Consider the following 24,687-nt stretch of genomic DNA (forward strand, 5'->3'; position numbering starts at 1 on the left):
CAAATAACCTGTGGCCAAAAAGAACCATGTGAAAAAGAAAAACCAAACTATAAAAATGAGACCAACCCCAGCTCCCTCTGCCCCCTCCCATGTGACTCCTCATCCTTGAGACACTCACAAGCAAGGAGGCCTTGTAAAGACTTGATTTTGAGGTGGGTTTTACCCACTGAGCAAGGCTGGGGATCGAACCCATGCCTTCATGAATACCAGTCAAGTTCGTTACTACTGAGCCACAACAGAAACTCCAAAGACTTGTGAACATACTTTTTGCTCAGCTTGTCTGCATAAGAAAGCTTTATGTATGAACACTGACAGCAAGAGGGTCTATTTCACCACCAGGTATTTAATCTGTTCTGCTTCTGAACAAGGACACAGTAGCAACACAGACGCCCCAGGGGGCTGGGCGGGACAGGCCTCACCCTCTGGGCCCCTCTGTGCTCAGGCTCGGCTGCCACCCACCCGTCCAGGGTACTCCAGGTGCAGGATGGCTTGCGTCTCCAGGACACAGACTCCTGCTCAGCCCTGGGATGAAGGCTTATGCTCATGCTCACCTGGCTTCAAAGAACTGACTAGGTCACTGCTGCAGGTGATGATGAAGCTACTGTGACACAACAGGACTATCTGAACCTTGCAAGGGATGGGGCTTTGAAAAAAGAATGGCAACACTCCTAGATACATTTGTATATAAATCATGTTTTCACTTCCATAGCGTACAAAAGGTATAAATATGATTCATGTAAAAGTAAAATCAATCGCCTGCACATTCAAGCAGGAAGTACATGAAGCTGGGGCATGTCTGTGAGCCAGGGTGGCCGGAGGAAGCAGGGTCAGAGGTCGGAGGCAGTTCCCCCCTCCCCAGCCTCCCCCCAGACACTTCACATTCTGGCAACTGGAGAGGAGTGGACAGCCTTCTGCGGTCAGCGAGGCGGTGCGTCAGATGGCGCGTCAGGCCGCTGGGGCAGGAGGCTGGAGAGCTCGCACAGCAGTGAGGCACTTGAGCGAAGCAGGCCTGAGGGGGACCAACAGCGTCAGCTGGCGGGGCTGGGCTTGCCTGTAGGGATGAGCCCAGGTCTCCTTCCTGCTGCTGCTGAGCTGCTGCTGGCAGGGAGCTGTGGCGGGGAGGGGGCAGAAAAGGAGTCCACAGCAGGGAGCCGCACCCCGGAGCTGGCTGAAGCTCAGGGCACCGGGGCTCTGGAGCCAACCGCCACCAGGGCAGGGCTTCCCGCATTCTGGATCCTCAAGCCTCAGGCCCACTCAGAGGCTGTGAATGGGCAGCAGATTCACGGGATTTGCCGGCAGAGGCTAAAACTCTTACAAACTCAGAGGAAAAGTGACAGGACACGATGTGCACAGATGAGCCAGGCCCCAGGGTGGAGGAGACCTCTCATGGAGAGGGGTCCCAAGCTCTTGATATCACACACTGTCCCCTCCCCTCCCAGGCGGCTGCAGGAGCTCAGCAGTGGGAGGCACTCCTGACTGAAAATGATGAGGGCCGGGGCCAAACACCCAGCCTGAACTAAACTGTCACCTCCAGAGCTGCTGTGCCCGGCCTACACCAAAATTAAGACAAAGACAGTAAAGCTCTCACATTGCTCAGCACCAATCTGGCCATAGCCACTCCGGCTAAGGCTGGAGCCCGCCAGCTGGCCCTGGGCAGGGGAGACTTTGACATAGTGCCTTCCAAGCCCCATGGGGAAGACAGCAAGCCCTGAGGGGTGGGTGCCACATTCCCCCACAAAGCAGAGAGCCGAGCACTGCTCCCCGGGCCCTTCCCCACATGCTGGGTGGTCGACAAAGGATCACTGACATGATACCATGGAAACTGTGGTCCCCAACACACGGTACAAGCTACGTGACAGTGGAGGCCAGGGCCCTCCTCATATCCCTTTTGGACTGTGGCTTCCTAGGGGCGGCCACCCCCACTCAGTGCCTTCACGACCTTGGACCCATCCTGGAAAATGGCCAGGCCCACACCTGGGGAGACTCCTGGGCAGGGCAGGGCCAGCCTGCTTCCCGCAGCACAGCCCCGCCTCCAAGGAGGGACCAGCCACGCAGGGATGAGCGGGGGAGACACCGTCTGGCCGCTGACCTGGATACCAAAGTAATTCAGGGAACTGGCCCTTTCTGAAAAGATCTTCAAGAAAAGAGACCCATGGGAGTTCCCGTTGTGGCTCTGCGATAACGAACCCGACTAGCATCCATGAAGACTCGGATTCGATCCCTGGCCTTGCTCAGTGGGTCAGAGATCCGGCATTGCCGTGATCTGTGGTGTAGGTCACAGATGCAGCTCGGATCCCAAGTTGCTGTGGCTGTGGTGTAGGCCAGCAGCTGCAGCTCCAATTCAAGCCCTAGCCTGGGAACCTCCACATGCCATGGGTGCGGCGCTAAAAAGCAAAAAAAAAGAGAGAGAGAGAGAGAGGCCTGAGAACCTGATCATTAGAAAAGCTGGTTCTGGCTGCAGGTTTCCAAGAACAGGACTCGGCCTCTGGAGGTGCAGAAGCTGCCGGGCAGGTGCTGGGCAAGCTCTCACCCAGGTTAGGCTGCGAGCCCCAGAGGAGGGGTGTACATACATGTGTACACACATGTGCGTGTGCACACTACGTGCTTTCAGGGGTCAGGCCCAAAGAGGCAGGCTGTCACTCTTCACATCCTGGGGCAAAAGCAAGGGTGCGGCTGCCTGTTCCGGAAAGCTCTGGGAGAGAAAGCCCAGGGCTGCTTTTCTCTCACTCACAGGCCAGCTTGCTGTCAAAGCTAGAGAGCCCGATGGCAAAGGCCTGAAGTGCACACAGCGGGTAGTTGTAGTCCAGCGTGAACACGTCGTCCGCCACACGTCCAAACTGCATGACTATATAGTCGGCTAGAAGAAGGAAGAAATTAGGACATTAGGAGGGAGGTAAAGTGCTTGTTCTGGGGAAAGACCCGTCTTGGATGCAGACAAAGATCCTCCGAATAGTCAGTTAATCACCAGGTCTGTCTAAAATGGGAAACTTTTAGAAGAATGGACAAAGGCATTCACAAGAGTGGCTGCCAACCATGAGCAAAGTCTGTCCTGCAATTCCACTCAGGCCCAGGGCCCGGGCAGCGGGAGAGGGGCCTGCTGGGAGCGGCCAGGAGACTTTACTAAAGAGGGGTCTTTGTGTCTGCTTCCCGAACAGCCTCCCCCTGGACTTCTCTGATTTGCCACAAGATCTCTCACACTCTCCTTCCCTCCTCGAGTGGTTCACAAGTTTGACTGTAAAACTGCAAACACTCTGTCTTTCCAAAGAAATCTGCTTTCTCAGATCCTTCTCTCCCAACTAAGGCTTCCCACCAGGGATGGGAACGCTCACTTCCTCCAATCCCCAGGCCACCCTTCCTGCGGGCTTACGGTCACTCTCATGGACAATCTGGAAGTTCTTCACAGAAGCCTGAGTGACCCGGCCATGAAAGTTCAGGACGTAGGACTGAGTGTCATCGTTCCAGACCGGGGACTTGTTGTGCAATTCAATCAAGTTGTCCATGGTTTTGTTCTGCCACTTTGAAAGCAGGCTCTCGTGGTCCTGCAGGAGAGGAGGAGCACCGGAAATCACTCATCCTCAGCACTGAGAGGCAGGAGGTAGAGGAGACTGATTTTCTCCATTTCAGAAAGTAGCACAGAAAACAAAGAAAGTCAAAAATTAAGCCAGATTTTCTGGATTCTTAGAGACTAACCAGCACTTTTGTGTGCAGACTAAGTGGCTGCACATCACCCACGTGAGTAACTAGGCTGCAACTGTATCTGGCCTGAGGGTCTGGAGGGCCGGCTCCTCCGCCGGGAGTGTGAGCCATTCTCTAGTCTGGGTTCTGGAAGAACCAATACTGCTCGGTACTGATCTGTACTGCAGTCTTGTCCATTAGCGTCCTTTGCTGATTAAATACGCTCTTACTTACATTTCGTGGCTGAAATGGGATCCGTTCATGATTCATATTCATCCCTGGAATGATCACAGACATTTTCCTGGGGCCTTTGAATCCAAGTACATTTGTTTCCTGTAAGAGAGGGAAATAAGCAGGAACTTTCTTTATATAAGACTCTCTTGGACATCTAAAATGCAGACAGTATCAAGGGCACTAAAAACTATTCTATTACTTTACTGTAGTTAAAGAGAAACAGAGAATCAAGATCAGGAAAACAATACTATTTCGTCTTTTTAAACTTATTTCAAACATCTGAATTAAAAACAGATTTTATTGGCTTACAACTTTAGTCTTAGTGAAATTTCAAACAATTGTGAGCAAACTGTCCAATTTTGTCATCATCAGTAACTATTTCCCAATTCAGGCAGGGCACTACATGATAATGAGTGAGAATTACAGTCTTAACTAAATAGAGTCTGGACCAGGAGAAGAAACCTCAAATGCCTGTCCAGCCAGGCAGATTATATATGAATAAAATAAGCACGGTAAACACGTGGATGTGTGTGCGCTCATACACACACAGATTCAAGTCAGGCATAATTATAAAACACTGCATTGATTCTGAAGCTAAGAAAAAACATAGTGTACACGATAAAGTGTGAAGCCAAATGGTTCTCAGTCCCTTAGATAAAATCTCATGGGAACTGAATGATTAATGAAGGAATCCAATGAAGGAAGTTGAGACTTTGGGATCAAAGCAAAGGGGTTAATGGCTTCTTGCTTCCTTTGGCTCCATCACTCTGAATGCCTCCTACATGCCAGGTCCAGGTCGGTGTCCATGTGGACATGGCAGTAATGAGGCACTTATAAACTGGCAGAGGCGGATCATGTTGAAGAAGCAGTGGCCGGTGTAGCACATGGGTCTCGGGAGGACGCAGATGGTGTGGTCGGGACACTGGTGGACAGGCAAGGCTCAGAGGGGAGGGGCAGGCTCTTGGGCCGGGAGATGCCAGTGAGGCACAGGAAGGATGGAAACGGGCGTGGAGAGCGCCACCCGGAGTGTGAAAGGACAGAGCAGAGTCTGGGCTTGATTCTGTACCCAGGGGGCGGCATGGAAGGACACGGGGCAGGAGATGGGCAGTGGCACTTATGGCAGGGGTACAGGATGGACAGGAAGAAGAAAAGCAAAGAGGACAGCTTCTAACTCAGGGCAGCCTCTGGGCAGTTGGGAAGAGCAAGGAAGGCCTGAGGCACAACGGCATTAGGAAGCGAGATAAGGCGGAACATGTGGTGAAAACAGAAAATATGGTTAAACTCAGCAATTCACAAATAATTACCCTTGAACATACAGAAACGAGTGTGGGAGGGAAGCTTGGTTATGCTGAGCGTGAAGTGCCAGCGGGACAGCAGGACAGCACTCACGTAACAGACGGCAGCCAGCTCCTGCCGGGTGTAGGTCTTCTCCACCAGACCCTGTGCCTTGGTTGGGCTGACACCGTGGTCATAAACTGTAAACTTGGTCCCCATGAGGTTGGATCTAGAATCAAGAGAGAAAGTCATCACAAGGGTCCATGTTTTTCTCTTACACAAACCCCATCGAGGAGGGTCTGTCACAGACAGAAGCCTCTCTGCCCGCCGCCAAAGACAGAAGTGTTCCCATCGCTTTCTCAGTGATGTAGCATTAAAACTAAGAAGGGCCTTCGATTTCCTTTTAACTTCTTTTTTCATAGGCGACACCAACACATGTTCACAGTAAAGACAGTATGGATGGTTCCAAAACTATGAATCAAGGTATCAGAAAGAACAGGGCATCACATCAGCTGCTCTTACCTGAGTTTGCCAATGTAACTCTCCCCTTCACGAGATAAATCTGTTGGATCAGTGGAAATAAGGTAGTTGGACGTTTTGCTCTTTTTCCGCTTTCTACCTGCAAGAAGAAATACCTACAAGAAGAAAAAAATGTTTAGTAAAAAACTAATTCAAGAGAAACAGCCATGTTTGTCCTACCTATTCAGGCAGCAAGTATTCAACAAGTGCCTATCAGGTACTGAGCAATCCATCTCTGGGCCTTAGAAAAACAAAACAAAAACAACCAAAAACAGGTTTCATTCACTTTAATTTTCCTTGCTGAAAAACCCTGAGGGAGTCCCCCTTGTGGCTCAATGGTAACAAACCCAAGTAGTATCCATGAGGACGAGGGTTCAATCCGTGGCCTCACTCATTTGGGTTAAGGATCCAGTGTTGACCTGTGGCTCTGGTGTAGGCTGGCAGCTGCAGCTCCAATTCCACCCCTAGCCTGGGAACCTCCATATGCCTCGGGTGCAGCCCTAAAAAAAAGATGAAAAACTATGAGGTTGCCACAGCTGGACAAACACCGTGACGCTGGTCTGCGGGCCAGCACGCCTGCTTTGCTCTAGTATAATCTTCCAAATCTCCTCCTTGTGGGACGTCCCAGGGAGAAGTCAGTCATCTCAGATTCCTGGAGGGATGGGTCTCCTCCAGAGACTTGACCTTCGTGTCCCTGACCAGGGAGCCTGGCTTGGTGAGGGGCATCTGCTCCTTGTCCCTGGCCTTGCCTCTGACAGCTCTGTGGCCTTGCCCCTCAGATGCTACTGTGGAGGCCACTGTCTCCAGGCCCAGGGCTCTGGGGGTCTCGCTGCCCCATCACAGCATCAGCGTGCCTGCCCTTTGGGCTTTTCTTGGAGACCAGTCTCAGAGTCCTTACCCCTTTTTCCAACCCTCATAATGCTTCTCAGAATTCACTATCGGGGTTCCCTACTGCACAACTTCTCTCAATTTACTAGCTTGAGTCTCCATATAATTATTTACAACTTCATCCCTAAAACCTCCAATGATTTTTCTGAAAAAGCTTCATTGCAATTTCCTGAGAAAGAGTCTTTCCACCTATGGAAGAGGTGGGACCTGGACATGGGCCTCCTGTCCCCCACTGCAACTGCTTTCCTGCTTCTTTCTGCATTTTGTATGGTGTGGTTCTAAACTTCTGTGACTTCAGAGATGGGAATACTGTGTATCCTTCCCAAACCCTATTAGACTAGGACAATAACAGGGAAGCAGGAGAGGCAGCAACTGGGGAGGTGACAACACTTTGGAATCAGAGTTTGAATCTGGCACTGCCACTTCTCAGTGTGACTGAGAAGGTATGTCATTGCTGAAGTCCCAGCAATTTCACCCATAAAGCAGGACTAACAACTCTTATCTTAAGGAGGAAGGCTGTCATAAGGCTTCTAGGTGCTAACATACATAGAGCATTTGGCACACGCCCGACTCACTGTAAACACTCAATAAACAGTGGTTATAACAACACTGACTCCTGCTATCATTTCATCTCCAGGCTCTTAAAATCATCCACTTAGACCTGGTATTAATACAAGATGCTTGTTGACTGGCAAGTATTAAATTGCCTCAAATTCACATATAAAGTAAACTGGAATTTCTAGGGTGAGAAACAAGATATTTCACTCTCTTTCCAATTCCTCAAATTCCCTAAAACTCGCTCTGCTTCTTCCTGATGTCATGTTGCACTGTAATAAAAAAAACCAAAGAGCACGCTGGAACACCCCTCACCCCAAAAAAGGGACGGAGCTAAAAATAATTACACTCAAATACTCTCTTCCATCTTTTTACATTCTGGATAAAACTCTTCTTCTTTGAGGTGGGGATAGATCTGACTATTAGACCATGAACTCTTTGAAGATATAAGGAAGACCCAGCACTTGACATGGTGTATACCCCCCACTGCCCCACTCCTAAGACCCATCAACAACCTGTCCCACAGGGGTGTCCCTGTCATGGCGCAGCAGAAAGAATCCAACTAGGAACCATGAGGTTGTGGGTTCGCTCCCTGGCCTCGCTCAGTGGGTTAAGGATCTGGTGTTGCCATGAGCTGTGGTATAGGTCACAGATGTGGCTCGGATCTGGCACTGCTGTGGCTGTGGTGTAGGCCAGCAGCTGTAGCTCTAATTAGACCCCTAGCCCAGGAACCTCCATATGCCTCGGGTGCAGCCCTAAAAAGCGAAACAAGAAGAAAAAAAAAAAAAAACCCATCCCACAGCACCCTCCCTTCACCACAAGATCTGTCTTAAGAATCACTTCACACACCTTCCGATTTTCATCCTTTTCCAAGTGCATATAGTAGGTGGGGAAGAGACCCCGGTCCATTCCTTTTTTATCCCTGGTGATGCGACACTTGACTGTGACACCTCGAGGGGCAGGGCTGTATGCGAAGCCCTCCAAGTTGTCTATTTCTCCCAGCTGGTTATCAGTTTGCTGGGCTGCCGTCCCAGAAGCTGCTGTATCCTGAAAGAACAGCCACACGTGAGCAACAGAAGCCTGGGTCAGAAAACCTCACATTCTCTTTGAGAAACACTTAAAGAACAAAATAACTTCTTGATTGACCCACATGTCTTCAGCCTTCTGACAAAATAAGGGAAAACTCTGAGAAGCTAAATAAGTATATGAATATTTAGAGTGATGAAGGAGCAAAATACTAAAATGGGGTACAGCATCACAGTAGCTGCTCAAGACACAAGAAATTAGGGAGTTGGGAGCTTTCAGTGTAAGTTCCAGCTTAAATCTTGGAAGCCACCCTCATTCAGTAATGGCACTGAAATTCCAAAGATATGTTAGCAAACAGTTAACATTCGTTCCGAAGGCAGAAGTTGGAACTACATACTGTGGTTGGTTTCTGGCTGGATGCAGAACTGGGTCTCTCTGCCTCTGAATTTGGTGAATGAGAACTTAATTTTTTCCCTTCTTCTTCCTCCCCGTCAGTGTCCTCCTCATCAAAGTTCAAACTCCCTGAGATACCTGGCAGAAAAGGAGAAACGTCAAAAAGGGCCAGAAACCTCTGAACCACGGGTAACTTTAACTTTCTTGCTTAAAACATTTCCAAGCGGAGTTCCCATCATGGCTCAGTGGCTAATGAGTCTGACTAGCATCCGTGAGGACGCAGGTCCAATTCCTGGCCTTGCTCAGTGGGTTAAGGATCCAGTGTTGCTGTGAGCTGTAGTGTAGACTGGCAGCTGCAGCTCTGATTCGACCCCTAGCCTGGGAACATCCATAGGCCACATCCATAGCCCTAGAAAGCAAAAAAAAAAGAACACATTTCCAAGCTATTCTGACTTAAAACATGGCTATTTTATCCAAATTTTGACAATCCTTTCTTCATAATCTCACCTAGATCCATCCCTTAGTTTTCCCTTCCTACTATTGCTATCCTAATTTAGCTCTTTGAAACATTATGTCTGAGAGAAAACATTTGCAATCATCTAATAAAGGGTTAATATCCAGATTAAATAAACTCCTACAACTCAACAAGAAAATAAAGCCAGCTCAAACATGGGTAAAGAACTTGAATAGGCATTTCTCCAAAGAAGATACATAAATGGCCAATAAGCACATGAAAAGATGCTTAAGATCACTAGTCTTCGGGGGAAATTAAAATCACAAGTCACAATAAGATGCCACTTTGCCAGCACTGAGATGACTTTTTTTCTTTTTTACGGCCATACTTGCAGCATACACAAATTTCTAGCCTACGGGTCGAATTGGAGCTGCAGCTGCCGGCCTACACCACAGCCACAACAATGCCAGATCCGAGCTGCATCTGTGACCTAAACCACAGCTCACTGCAGTGCGACTGAGCCACAACAGGCACTTCCAGGATGACCATTATTAAAAAAAAAAAAAAAAAAAAAAACACTAGAAAATAAGTATTAGTAAGGATGTGGAGACACTGAAACCTCTGTGCACTGCTGGTGGCAACGTAAAATTATGCAGCCACTGTGGGAACAATACATAAAAAAATACAGAATTATCATATAACCCAGAAAGTCCACTTCTGGGTATATACCCAAAGGAACAGAAAGCAGAGACTCTAACAGATACTTATACAACCAATGTTCACAGCAGCATTACTCACAACTTTCAAAATGTAGAAACAACCCAACTATTTATCAACTGTTGAATAAACTGTAGTCTATACTCACAATGGAATATTTTCAGTCTTAAAAAGGAATGAAATTCTGACACAGGTTGTGACATTAATGAATCGTAATGAATGAAGATATTTAGCTTAATGAATTAAGCCTGACACAAAAGGACAAATACCACATGATTTCACTTTTATGAGACACCCAGAAGGGTCAAATATATGGAGAAAGTAGTCCAGAGGTTGCCAGGGGCTGGAAAGGGGGATGAGGGGTTAGTGTCTAATGGGGATGAGTCTGTCTGGGAGGATGAAAGAGTTTTGGAGATGCTGCTGCTAATTTTTACAACAATGTGAATGTACTTAATGCCATGGAACTATATACTTTAAAATGGTTAGAACAGTAACTGTTGAGCTATGTATATTTTATCACAACAAACAGAATCAATAATCCATTGTTCTCTCCATTAGTTACACTTGTTTTCCTGAATTTTTTGTTCATCGCTAGCCTAGTTAACTAATTTGAATTGGGAACTTTTGAAATACTGCTACTTGGATTTATGAGCAGCTTTTTTTTTTAGGGCTGTACCCAAGGAGGTTTCCAGGCTAGGGGTCTAATCGGAGCTACAGCTGCTGACCCACACCACAGCCACAGCAATGAGGGATCCAAGCCGCATCTGCTACCTACACCACAGCTCACAGGCAATGCCAGATCCTTAACCCACTGAGCAAGGCCAGGGATCGAACCCTCAACCCCATGGTTCCTAGTTGGATTTGTCTGCACTGCACCACAACAAGAACTCCTATGAGCAAGTTTACACAGAAAATTTCAAACCATCAGATTAAAACCTATTTTTTCATTTTATCCTCACATTTATGAGTTTGAGGAGCAGTACTGGTAAGTCTTACGTTTTGCTTTGCCTCTTGCTTGTTTATGGAACACACCTGGCAAGGAACAGAGACATACAATAAAGCATGAGGTGTGTCACACAAGAAGGCTGGCACTCTGATCGACACGTGAGAGCGAGAGGTTGCGGGAGAGGCATCCGCCCAAGAGAAAGAGGCAGAGCTTCGATGGAAACTCCACACCCTCTTCTCTGGTCCACAGGGTGAAGTTATTCCTCACGCATCACACATTTACAAGATTTAACAAGAAGCAGGGTGGCTTTTTTCTCCAAACCATTTCCTGCCCACATTCAACCATCTCGGAGGAGGGACACCTGAGATCTATTTTTACTGGTTTTTCCCAAGGACACACAAGGATCAGATGAAGGCCAGTTAAAAAATTAATCTCAAGCATAGACATATGTCTGCACAAAACTTTATGCATAAACATTCAGAGCAGCATGATTCATAATAGCCAGAAGGGGAAACAACCCAAATGTCCATCACCTGATGAAGAGAGGAACAAAACGTGGCTTATCCATACAATGAAATGTTATTCAACCACAGAAAGGAATGAAGTACTGACACAGGCTACCACGTGGATGAGCCTTGACAACACGAGGCTCAGTGCAAGTCATCCTTAAAGGTCCGCAAAGTGTATGATCTGTTTATAGGAGATACCAGGGTAGGCAAATCCACAGGGATAGAAACAAAGCAGAGGAGTTCCCATCATGGCACAGTGGAAAGAATCTGACTATGAACCATGAAGGTTGCGGGTTCGATCCCTGGCCCTGCTCAGTGGGTTAAGGATTCGGCATTACCGTGAGCTGTGGTGAAGGCTACAGATGCGGCTCGGATCCCGCGTTGCTGCGGCTCTGGTGTAGGCCAGTGGCTATAGCTCCGATTAGACCCCTAGCCTGGGAACCTCCATATGCCTCGGGAGCGGCCCTAGAAAAGGCAAAAAAGACCAAAAAAAATAAAAATTAAAGAAAATAACGTAGGACAGTAGCAGAGAATTACCACGGTCACACTCATATTACAGACAGGGAAAGGAAGCAAAGAAAAGCTAAGTCTTTTTCCCCCTTTACCAGCCAGATGTGGCAGAGCTGAGATTCAAAACCATGCTGGCGGGCTCCAGAGCTGTGTTCTGAACCATGTCACACGCTGCCTGTGCCACACCCTACACTTCGGCCATCTGCCCCCGTTTGCACAAACACATCATGCTTTATACACCTGATGGCTGTGCACATGGAATTTCTTCTGCCAAGTGTGCCACCTAAATACCTAGCAGTGTGGTCTAGGACAGATTACTTAGGCTCTCGGAGAACCAATTTTCTTTCATGTAATAAAGAGAGGTTAATATGTATAAACCCCTCAGGACTGCCACAGATATGAGCTAACATACGTCAAGCACCTGAAATGCAGAATGTCAGCCCCCAGCTGCTTCCGAGCCGACACCTGTGCACAGCAGGACGTACACCCTTGGTGGCTCAGCTTGCTCCCCACCTCTCAATGTTCTCGTCCCTTCTCATGGCCCCCCGGTGGATTTCCGCTTCTCCCGATTTTCCCCTCGCACACACCACACCATAACTCGAGGTCAGGCCATCAGCCAAATCATCTCCTAATCAGCTTTCCTGCTTTCGGGCTTGCCCCTCCAATTCATTCTTTACAGTGAAGAGTAATTTTTCTACAGCCCAAATGTGACAGCCTCCAGCTTAAAATCCCTCCGAGGTTCCTGTGACTCTTCAGATGAAAAATTCCTAATATGGCCCACAGGCCCTGTAGTCGGAGCCCCCCTACCTGCCCAGCTCACCTCTCTGCCTTCCCAGCCCACTTCATGACCTCACACTGAGCACCCGCCCTTCCGAACTGCCCGCGCCTCTTCAGGCATCAGGCTCCGGCTTCGAAATCACTTTCTCTGGCTCAGCTCTGGGTTGGGCACCGCTCTCCACGCTCCCGTGGCTGTGTAGGTCCACAAAGCCTCAACTAGAATAAACGGCCCAGGAGGGCAGCAACCGTGTGCTCAACTGTATGCTAAGTGCCTAGAAGCAGGCCTGACACACAGCACACACGCAACACGTGTTTTCTCAATGAACAAGAGGACTCTGCACCTACTCTACCTGTCACACCCAGGCCGCAGCAGTGCCCACCGACAGCAAAGTGGGCACCGGGCACACAGCCTCCAATTTTCTCCTCTGGGAAGCGGACACATAACCCCCCCTCACTATAAAATCAGTTCTCTAAGAAGGAGACAAATGCAAGGGACCTCTGAAAGGTACAGGGACATTTATGGGAATGATAACTCCAACTGGCACAAAACAATCTCCAGTGGAAAAACTCTCAGCCGGAGGACATGCTGATTTAATTTGGCTAGTCAGCTCTCCCCTTATCACCAGAGGAACAGAAACAGTGAAACAGAGGCAGGGTACAGTGCCGAGCAGCAGCCCTGCAGAAGGAGCAGGGTGCAGACGACAAAAATAAAATGTCAAAACCAGGAAACAGCCCTAATAGTAGCTAATGCTGCTGACATTTTCTACTTTCCTTAATTAACTTACTGCCTCACCATGTCTCTGGAGAATGTCCTGAAGATCTGGTTTGGAGGCAGGGCCCCCGGTCTTCTCCCCCGAGGCACTTCCTTCAGGCTCCTCCTCTGTGACAGAAGATCCCACTGAGAGAACATGAAGTCCGCTTTCCGAATCTTGAGCATCTGGCTTCAGGAAGGCAGCAGGACCGTCAATGCCTGGGGACCAAAGGAAAAGAAAAAAAAAAAAAAAGAAGAAAGTGTGATCCACTACTTGGCTGGGTGGTTTTTTTGGTGAATATGATCTGAATTTAGAACCCCCAGGAGTTCCCACTGTGGCTCAGAGGGTCAAGCAGTTTTTCCCAGATCCTTACAAAACCTCTTGTAAATTAAATTATCCCACTTAAGAACACAGTCTGCCTGAGGACGCAGGTTCGATCTCTGGCCCCACTCAGTGGGTTAAGGATCTGGCGTGGCCATGAGCTGTGGTGTAGGTCACAGATGCAGCTGGGATCTGGCGTTGCTGTGGCTCTGGCGCAGGTTCCACTCCTCCTCCTTCCTTCGCATCCCTGAGGACACTTGTTACCTGAGTACTCCACTTTACTACCTGGGGCTCATTTTATCGCCGCACCCTGACTGCCACTGACGTAAAACGGACCCGATGTTGTACTTTAGAGCCTGAGAATGAGACAAAGCAAAGTAGGTCCTGTGAAGTCCAGACTTTGTCCAAGCCAGCAGCCGAGGGGCTGGATTTAGAGGTGCTTGGCCCTATTCCTCCTTTTCCCCTGTCCCTGAGTCTAGCAGAAGGAAGATCTGTTCCTGGCTTCAAGGTTAATTCTGCCCTGAGGTAACCATCAAGCCTGGAAGCTCTGCAATGGACCGTGCTGCACCGAAAACAACAGTTCTAGGATGGACATGAACTTTAAGGGACCCCGCCGATGAGACCACTGCTGGTATTCCAACTCGAAGGCCCTGAGCATGATTATAAAGGTTCATGAAAGTGCCTAGTAATGATGCTAACTGGTCCAGCTGGGGGCCCTCCTGCCCCCAAGCCTGGCTGCAGCAGGAGGAGATGCTACCGCACTCACCGTGCAGAACGACGCCATCATGCAGAGCCTGAGGTTCCACCAGGGGCGTGTGCTCCTCACTGCCCCTTGGCCTGGACCGACGCGGCCGGGCTTCGGGGTTCGGCTGGACCATGAGCGGCTCCAGGCGCTTTTTCCTCTGCTTCTTCTCCAGCAGTGCTCTCTGGGAAAAATTGTGATATGACAGCCAGGTCATCAATGTTGAGATCCAGCTACTTTGAACACACACAGTTTTTCACAGATCCTTTTTTATTTTTTATTTTTGCTTTTAAGGGCCCCACTTGTGGCATATAGATGTTCCCAGGCTAGGGGTCCAATCGGAGCCACAGCTGCCAGCCTGCACCACAGCCACAGCAACGCGGGATCCGAGCCGAGTCTGCAACCTACACTGCGGCTCACGGCAACGCCGGATCCTTAACCCACTGAGCAGGGCCAGGGATCAAACCCACAACCTCATAGTTCCTAGATGGATTCATTTCAGCTGCACCAGGGCGGGAACTCTGAAAGGTTTCTTTCTTTTTTTCACAGATCCTTATAAAACCTCTTGTAAATTAAATTTCCCCACTAAAGAAATGGGAAAGTTGAGGAGATCTGGTCGTGGCTCAGTGGTTAACGAATCCAACTAGGAACCATGGGGTTGCAGGTTCGATCCCTGGCCTTGCTCAGTGGGTTAAGGATCCAGCATTGCCGTGAGCTGTGGTGTAGGTTGCAGACTCGGCTCGGATCCTGCATTGCTGTGGCTGTGGCGTAGGCCGGCGGCTACAGCTCCGATTAGACCCCTAGCTTGGAAATCTCCATGTGCCGAGGGAGTGGCCCTAGAAAAGGTAAAAGAGACAAAAAAAAAAAAGAAAGAAAGAAATGGGAAAATCTCTACAAGGGTAGAGATTTATTTACTTCATTTAATAAATATTTGCTGAACGCCTAAAAAGATCTATGAAAATGATTCAAATGCATTCCTAACCAGGCTGAGACCATCCAAACCTATTAAAAGTTCATCGTAATTAGGAGTTCCTGTCGTGGTGCAGTGGTTAACGAATCCGACTAGGAACCATGAGGCTGCAGGTTCGGTCTCTGCCCTTGCTCAGTGGGTTAACGATCCGGCGTTGCCGTGAGCTGTGGTGTAGGTTGCAGACGCGGCTCGGATCCCGCGTTGCTGTGGCTCTGGCGTAGGCCGGTGGCTACAGCTCCGATTCAACCCCTAGCCTGGGAACCTCCATATGCCGCAGGAGCGGCCCAAGAAATAGCAACAACAACAACAAAAAGACAAAAAAAAATAAAAAAAATAAAAAGTTCATCGTAATTAATATATTACCAAAGCATGATCACAAGTTTAGAATACATAAACACATATGAATAGGAGAAAAGATGAAGGAACACGGTGTCAGTGATTTCTTAGGGTTGTAGAATATGGATGACTATTTTTCATTTTTCTAATTTTCCATATTTTCTTACTTTTGTAATTAGAAGAGGAAAAAAAAAACTATTATCCTCTAAACCACAAACTATTTTCATGTTTTAATCAGCTAAAGAGCCGTAAGTTTTGCTTTCTTCCTCATTTTTATGTAATTGGTAATTAAACAAATTAGGGCCAAGGGTAAGATGGGGAAAAAATGGCAACTGGAATATTCCAATTAGAAAGCAACTTAGGGGAGTTCCTGTTGTGGCTCAGCAGTAACAATCCCAATGAGTATCCATGAGGATGCGGGTTCCATCCCTAGCCTTGCTCAGTGAGTTAAGGATCTGGTGTTGCATCGAGCTGTGGTGTAGGCTGCACATGTGGCTCGGATCCCACATTGCTATGGCTGTCGTATAGGCCAGAGTGGAAGCTCCGATTTGACTCCTAGCCTGGGAACTTCCATATACCTCAGGTGCGGTCCTAAAAAGCAAAAAAAAAAAAAAGTAACTGGATCCGGCTTTGCCTTAGCTGTGGTGTAGATCGCAGATTCGGCTCAGATCTGGCTGGCTGTGGCTGTGGTGGAGGCTGGAAGCTATAGCTCTGACTGGAGCCCTAGCCTAAGAACCTCCATATGCCGAGGGTGCAGCCCTAAAAAACAAACAAACAAAAAAAACACAACAAAAGAATGGAAAGTGAGCTTCTACCAAGTTGGGAACAACTAAGAAGTCCAGTATAATGGGTAAGAAGTCATCTGCCTGAAGAGACGATAAGTGTGAAGTATAAAGACAGGAGAAACTGCCACAGCTTATCTGTGTGACCACAGCTAATTAGTCTCAGAGCGTCTCCTAACTGTGAAACGGCTGATGAAACAAAAACACAAGCTACAACTAACCCACTTTATTAACACAGGTCAAGAAATGATGTTTTACACACAAGGAATATTCGGCTTGTGGTCGAGAAAAGGGCAGCCAACAAACAAGAGTCTGACAGCTTGTCCAGCCCGTCCAAGAAAGACAGATACTGACTCTGGGAGACAAGAGTGTCCTATTTACCTGGAAAGCTTACTCCTTCTGAGGACAGGAAACTATATAAGGCTTCTTCCCAGCCTAGATGAACTAGCCCTCAGGACAATCTAACTCTGTTTCCTCTGACTCCTTGCTTACCAATCAGCCTTCTCACTTTCCGTTTAACTCGTGGGCACTGTATTCTCAGGATCATAGCATCGTGAACACCAGCAGTGAACACACACTGGAGGAATACAGCGTTCACTGTAAATGAATAAAGTGGCGTCTGGGTTCAAACTGACTGCTGTTAAGTCTGACCAGTGTGCATTTGTGCTAAAGAACAACTCTGTTTATGGTCCGGAAAAGGGGAGCCAGAGAGCTAGATGCCACATGCTACATCTGGGCTCATGGACAAAACCAAGGTTCTGAGACCTGCAAAAGCAACCTAGACGCTTGGCCGCAGTGATCCTATTGAGGTCTCTGCTGAAGCTTTTCTCTATCCATGCCAGTGCTAGCCACACCCATTCAGATCAACAACTTAAGAAAAAGCAACTCTAGAGTCAAACTGTGAATGTCAGGGCCATAGCTACTGAATATACCCTCCTATGGTCCAAGTTTGTAAATAAGAAAAAAATAAATAACCACAAATGGGCAAACTGCTGTCTGGGTGAAAACTGTCACCTGACTTCTAATCACCCTCACAGAGTTTGGACAGAGGAGAAGAGATGTGCTGAGTTTCTTTCTTTCTTGTTTAGGGCCACACCCGCAGCATAAGGAAGTTCCCAGGCTAGGGGTCAAATCTGAGCTGCAGCTGCCGGCCTACACCACAGCCACAGGCACAGCAAGGCAGGATCTGAGTCGCATCTGTAACCTACACCACAACTCATGGCAACACCAGATCCTCAACCCACTAAGCAAGGCCAGATCGAACCTGCATCCTCATGGATACTAGTTGGGTCCATTACTGCTGAGCCACAACAGGAACTCACTAACTGACTTTCAATGTAACAGCGTCAACTCATGTTTTTACCTTCCCTGAAAAGCTAAGGGTGCTTTTAATGAGGCTACATAAACAAAGGACTCCTTACAAAGTTGGGAAAAGCTAAGGTGAGTCAGGAAAAGAGCCAAATGTGACTATTCGATGCCCTGGATGAAATTAAAACATGTCGACTTCAGGACTTTTAAGTGTCACACAAACTAAACCTTTAAATTTCCCAATTCCCTGGGAAACTGAATCCAATCAATGAATCCGTCTTCTCCAGACTCTGGTGGTAGGTCCTACTGTCATTCCCTAGGTGCAAAATACTGAATGGTAATTAATACCCAAATAAAAGAAGAGATAAAGGAGATTATATTGGAGGAGGGCATCAGAGGACTCTATCCAACAAAGTAATAAAACTCATGTAAGCCTCAAATTAAGGATAGCTTGAGACTTTACTGATTCTCAATTTTCTAAGGACCCCCTAGAGATGCTGGGCTGGTACTTTACAAAACTCTTAGAAAAGAACACCTGACCACAAGGTACAACCACCAAGACCAGTATGGTTGCCAGAGGAGATCCCGTCGTGGCTCAGTGGTTAATGAACTCGATTGGTATCCATGAGGACACAGATTTGATCCCTGGCCTCGCTCAATGGGTTAAGAATCTGGCATTGCCATGAGCTGTGGTGTAGGTCACAGGCACAGCTCAGATCCAGAGTTGCTGTGGCTCTAGTGTAGGCCAGCAGCTACAGCTCTGATTCGACCCCTAGCCTGGGAACTCCCATATGCCGCAGGTTCAGCCCTAAAAATACAAAAAAAGACCAAAAAAAAAATAGTTGCCAGAGGTCAGTCTGGCTAGAAATAATCAACTTGCCTAGCACACAAAGTGAGATGGTGGGAGGATGAGAATAAAAGTTCTAAACTAAACGTCCTAAAGCATCAATACAAAGAGCTGATGACTGCTTCTCTAAGGGTACACAGCCACAGTTGGGGAAGCCAACCCAAAGGGGCTATGTTGTACTTCAATCCACTGTCCACCAGATGGCACTAACGCTCTCCATCTCAGGTGGGTCCCTGTCTGAGCACCATCACTGGAAGAATCTGAACATCTACATTCTGCAGCCAGTTAAGGAGTCGCATACCCTGAAAATAGCAGTATCTAGTAAGAGTAGTAAAAAATCAAAGCACAATACACTTGATGGGAACAAAAGGTGGTGAGACAACTGGATATCCTCATGCAAAACAGTGACTCTGGACCCCACCTCACACCATATACAAAGATTAACTCAAACCAGGTCACGGAAAGTGTAAAACTCTTAGAAAAAAAACGCAGGAGCAAGTCTTTGTAACCTTAGGTAGGTCATGATCTCAGATAGGACACCCAAAGTGCAAGTGACAAAAGAAAAAATAGGTAAAACTTTGTGCTGAAAATGACACCATCAAGAAAGTAAAATGGCAACCCACAGTATTAAAGAAATATTATACAAATAGTATGTCTGATAAGGAACCTGGATTTACACTATATAAAGAATTCTTACAACTCACAGATGAAAAGATGCTAATCCAATTTAAAAATAGGCAAAAGGAAAAAAATCAAAAAATAAAAATAAGCAAAGGACCTGGACAGACAGAGAACACACGGCCACTAAAAATGCTTAATGTCATCAGTCCCTAGTGAAATGCAAATCAAGACTAAAAGAGACACCACTTCATACCCACTAAAACAGCTCTAATCAAAGACAGACAATCCCAGGTACTGGCAGGAAAGCAGAGAAACTGGAGGCCTCATACATTGCTGGTGGGAACATAAAATGGTTCAGTGGCTTTGGTAAACAGGCTGGTAGTTCCTTGAAAAGTTAAACACAGTTACCATGTGACCCAGCAATTCCACCATTTTCAGATTTGCCTTTTAAGATAAGAAAAAAATCTTAGAGTTACATGCAGTTACAGTGTAGAGATGTGTTTAAGGCAGGAAGCCCAAATCACTACACAGAAATACAACGTTAACATTCTTCTCCTTCTTATGAAAGATGCCCAGGAACTTCAGTGACTAGAAATCCTTGGCCTGTTTTAATGCTGATGTCCTCAGAGCATTCTGGCCTTGCCACAGCCCAGAGCCCAGGTTCGATGAACGCTAATTCCAGATGCTGCCTCCTGCCAAACAGCAGCACCTTTTCCTGCCCTGCCAAGGCGTCGGAGTCAAGACTGTCAGCAGCATGGTCAGTACAGCTGTCTACTTCTTTCAAAAGAGGAGACTCTGCTCACCTGATTATCCAGTTTCAGCTGCCGAAGCTTCATGGTCTCATCTTCAAAGGCACTGTTTAAAAAAAAAAAAAAAAAAAACACTAACATAAAAAGAAAGCATGTAAAGAGAAAACCTTTTCAAACTAAGTCAATACCATCTTCTCATGTAGCTACTCCATTGGGCCATTTGGGACCAATGGATCCTGCCTTAGGGAAGGCATCACGCTGACGCAGGAGGACCTGACTTCCTTAGGGAGCCGAGGAGACTAAAATATCCCAAGATAAGAGAAAGATGTAGAACTCGGGCCCTCACGCATGCAGGCAGGTATTTTTTTCCTCTCCAAAATCATATACTCAGTAGTTACTATATTCCAGACACGGTGCTAAGTAATTAAAATGTACTATTTTATTTATTCCTCAGACAACCCTATGAATTAGGTACTACTATTTTTCCCACTTTGAAGATGAAGAAACAGACCTGGAGAGCCATGCCTAAGATGAAACAGCCAAGACAGACCCTAATCCTAGCCTCTTTCCAGAGCCTAGGTTATACCTAAAAGTCAAATATATCAAATATATTTTACTTCTTTTTTGGAGTTAGTTCTAGGAGGTTGTACATAGCATCTTACTGTACATAGCCTGCTGATTTCCTATAAGATCTAGCTAGTCATTTAACTTACTCTTCAAGTTTGTCATGAATAAAACATTATGTCAATTATTATAGGAGACTGTAAGTCTAGATGAACAGACAAGATTTAATACCAGACAGACTTGCTGGACTGAAGAAATCAGCAACAAAAAATGCAATCAAATTACTGTCTTCAATTGATAAATCAAAACCCTTTTGAATGTTTTTAAACTCTCTTTAAAGCCTTTTCTTCCTTGCTTGCTTGCTTTTTAGGGCCACACTTGCGGCATATGGAGGTTCCCAGGCTAGGGGTCCAATTGGAGCTGTAGCCAGATCTTTAATCCACTGAGCAAGGACAGGGATCAAACCTGCAACCTCACAGTTCCTAGTTGGGTTGGTTTCCACTGCGCTACAATGGGAACTCCACCTTTTCTATTTCTGACAATTTCCTAATTTTAGATTTTGTGCCAACTCACTTGGTCCTCTTCACTAAACCGGAATTGTGAGGCTCTCCAGCATGGAAAAAAAAAAAAAAATCATTCTATTCCCCCACACAATGCTAAAACCTCTTCAGTAATGCTAAATTCTGAAACACAAGTAAAATCCTCAGACATTTCTATTAAAGCCTCTAACAGTGAAGCAAACAGGTGTGTCTTCAATGTCTCATCTTGACACCACTTAAAATTCCTTTGATCAAGCCTGGGCAAGATGAACAATTTAAATAAACAGGGTATAATCAAAGAATTCTGACCTGAACAGAAGAGGCACTGAAAAGATGCTATATAATTATCACATTTAGATATTGCCTATACATCAAAAGCTATACTTTCTCTGAGCTCTAGTTTTGAATTATATAACTTAGCAGAAATAATAAAGCCATTTTATAGACTTATACTAATCCTAAACTAGGATTTCTAGTCAAACTGGAATATGATCTTGCCAAATTTGCAATTTTTCCTTTAATATTCTCTTTTCTTCATTTCAAATTAAGTTGTTGAAGAGCAACCCTAACCAAGCCTGGTTAGTAAATCTACATGATACAAAAAGTCCTACAGAGTAAAAGAAATGAAATTACTGATTTTCCTCCCATTGTTCTCATGGAAGATTTCCTATTTACTTGGTACAAATAGAGAGAAAACTTTAAACATACCCTGGAGGTATGTTTATCATCACTGGAGTGAGTCCCTTGACAACGCCCATGGAACACCATTCTCTTGAACTACTTGCCAGTTACTGACCAGCCAGAGACTAAACTGAAGGTCCCTGCGAGACTTCATTGCAGAGCAGAGCACACCTGGCAACTCCCTGAGCCCACGCCCTACCCACCCAACTTTGTCTATGGGCATCAAGTTCTCCTAATCCCCTTATTCACCTAACAAATATGTGGTAAATCTGGAGTTGCTGGTGTGGCGCAGTGGAAACGAATCCAGCTAGGAACCATGAGCTTGCAGGTTCGATTCCTGGCCTCGCTCAGTGGGTTATAGACCTGGCGTTGCTGTGAGCTGCAGTGTAGGTCGCAGACTCGGTTTGGATCCTGCATTGCTGTGCCTATGGTGTAGGCCAGCAGCTGTAGCTCCGATTTGATCCCTAGCCTGGGAACCTCCATATGCCACAGGTGTGGCCCTAAAAGGTTGAAAAATATACATATATGTGGTAAATCTGCTAACAAGATGCCCCTACTTACTCACTCCTATACTCGACATACTTATAAGAATCACTAAATGAGGAGTTCCTGCTGTGGCTATGTCTTGGGAGTGCTGAGACACAGGTTCGATCCTTGGTCCAGCACAAAGGGTTAAGGATCTGGTGCTGCCACAGGTGTGGCTTAGGTCATGACTGAAGCTTGGATCTGATCCCTGGCCTGGGAACCCCATATGCCAAGGGCAGCCAAAAATGGAAAAAAAAAAAACCCACACAAGTAGCTATCAATGGTAAAAATGGATGTTAAATTTGGTATAGTAATAAAATGGAATTTCCTGACATATTAAAAAACTTTTATTTGGGGGAGTTCCCGTCGTGGCGCAGTGGTTAATGAATCCGACTAGGAACCATGAGGTTGCGGGTTCGATCCCTGCCCTTGCTCAGTGGGTTAACGATCTGGCGTTGCCGTGAGCTGTGGTGTAGGTTGCAGACGTGGCTCGGATCCCACGTTGCTGTGGCTCTGGCGTAGGCTGGTGGCTACGGCTCTGATTGGACCCCTAGCCTGGAAACCTCCATATGCCGCGGGAGCGGCCCAAGAAATAGCAAAAAGACAAAAAAAAAAAAATTTTATTTGGGTTGCAGGGAAATTAACCCTTTTCAAACATCAGCTACAACTCCATGTATTCCAGGGAAACGTTCATACACACCACTGGTTTAACATATGAACTGAATAAATTAAAACTTCAACTTAACAAATGGTCCATTCAGTCAGCTTCCTGATTTTTGATTTTTAATTTTTTACTGAAGTACAGTTGATTTACAATGATGTAATAATTTCTGCGGTACAACAGTGATTCAGTTATACATATATCCATTCTTTTTCAGATTCTTTTCTCATGTAGAGTTCCCTGTGCTATACAGCAGGTGCTTGTTAATTATTTATTTTATATACACTAGGTGTTTACTATAGTAGGAGTACGTTAATCACAAACTCTTAATTTATAAAAAATGGAATTTTTACATGAATGAAAATGAATGAATTTCACCTAACACAAATCCATGAGTTGACTGTAAAACACAAAGTTAAACAAAAGAGGGAACACACAAAACAATACTTGTACTATGCTTCCTTTTATTTATTTATTTATTTATTTATTGCTTTTTAGGGCTGTACCAGTGGCATATGGAAGTTCCCAGGCTAGGGGTCGAATCCGAGCTGTAGCTGCCAGCCTACACCACAGCCACAGCAATGCCGGATCGGAACCACACTAAGGACCTACACCACAGCCCACGACAAGGTCAGACCCTTAACCCACTGAGCAAGGCTAGGGATTGAACCTGCGTCCTCATGGATACTAGTCAGATTCATTTCCGATGCACCACAACGGGAACTCCTATGCTTCCTTTTATATAAAGTTCAAAAACATAAGAAAATTAGATTGCATACAGAATACAGACATAAAGCAAAATGATAATGAAGAGAAAGGAAATAACAATTTCAGAAGTCAGAGCAGACCCATATATCTAAGGCCAACTGATTTCTCCCAAGGGTATCAAGATCATTCAATGCAGAAAGTAGTCTCTTCCACAAGTGGTGCTGGGCAAGACATCCATATGCAAAAGAATGAAGATGGGCCTCCTTCTCACACCTGATGCTAAACACAACTCAGAATGGATTAAAGACCAAAACGTAAGTGCTACAACTATAAAACTCTTAGAAGAAAAATTAGGAGTAAATCTTCATGGTACTGAATTTGGAAACTGATTCTTAGATGACACCAAGAGCTTGCAACACAAAAGACAGATAAATTGGACTTCATCAAAATTAAACTCTTGGGAGTTCCCGTTGTGTGCAGTGGAGACAAATCTAATATCCATGAGGACAGAAGTTCAATCCCTCGCCTTGCTCAGAAGGTTAAGGATCCAGCTTTGCCAGCTTTGATCCCTAGCCTAGGAACCTCCATATGCCGAGGGTGCACACAAAAACAAAAAACAAAAAACCCAACCCACAAAAAAATCCAAGCAATAAAGATAATGGAATGATGGAAATAGAATCTCACCACTAGGAAATACCACAGTAACAACCACTGCAGGCAAGAACCATCAATGGACTCTACCACTGGCAGGTAAGAGCCTGATGAGAAAGAGTGTATTTGCATTGTCTCAAAGTATCTGCCCACAAGATAATTACTGATAAACAATGGAGAAAAGGTAACTTTGCAGTGGAGAAACTTGGGAGATGCCACCTTAACTAAGTGATTAAGGTCAGCATCACCTGTAATAAGACACAACTTCATGTTCCTCCTGATAGGATGCACTGAGAAGGGCACAGCATTATACCTGTGGGATTCTTGCCAAAAATGCATAATGAGGAAAGAGCAGACAAACCCACAGTCAGGAGCAGTATACTCTTCAAAAGTACCAAAGTCAAGGGGAGTTCCCTGGTGGTCTAGTGGTGAGGATTGGGCCCTCTCACCAC

The 24,687-nt window shown here is 46.2% G+C and overlaps 1 protein-coding gene across 1 annotated transcript in view; it reads right to left on the bottom strand.

Moving 5' to 3' along the window:
* Positions 1-2,364: 2,364 nt before the first annotated feature.
* Positions 2,365-24,687, bottom strand: part of TULP3 (TUB like protein 3) — a 35,256-nt gene continuing 12,933 nt past the window's right edge. The window contains exons 2-11 of the mRNA XM_047787820.1: positions 19,961-20,012; positions 14,318-14,477; positions 13,272-13,448; positions 8,570-8,703; positions 7,996-8,193; positions 5,707-5,819; positions 5,299-5,413; positions 3,910-4,008; positions 3,368-3,539; positions 2,365-2,857 (exon numbers count right to left, since the gene is read on the bottom strand). Coding sequence (XP_047643776.1) covers positions 2,724-2,857; positions 3,368-3,539; positions 3,910-4,008; positions 5,299-5,413; positions 5,707-5,819; positions 7,996-8,193; positions 8,570-8,703; positions 13,272-13,448; positions 14,318-14,477; positions 19,961-20,012 — 1,354 coding nt within the window. The 3' untranslated portion in view covers positions 2,365-2,723. The remainder of the gene's footprint in view (positions 2,858-3,367; positions 3,540-3,909; positions 4,009-5,298; positions 5,414-5,706; positions 5,820-7,995; positions 8,194-8,569; positions 8,704-13,271; positions 13,449-14,317; positions 14,478-19,960; positions 20,013-24,687) is intronic.

The sequence above is a fragment of the Phacochoerus africanus genome, chromosome 7 (assembly GCF_016906955.1).
Source record: "Phacochoerus africanus isolate WHEZ1 chromosome 7, ROS_Pafr_v1, whole genome shotgun sequence".
Lineage (NCBI taxonomy): Eukaryota > Metazoa > Chordata > Mammalia > Artiodactyla > Suidae > Phacochoerus > Phacochoerus africanus.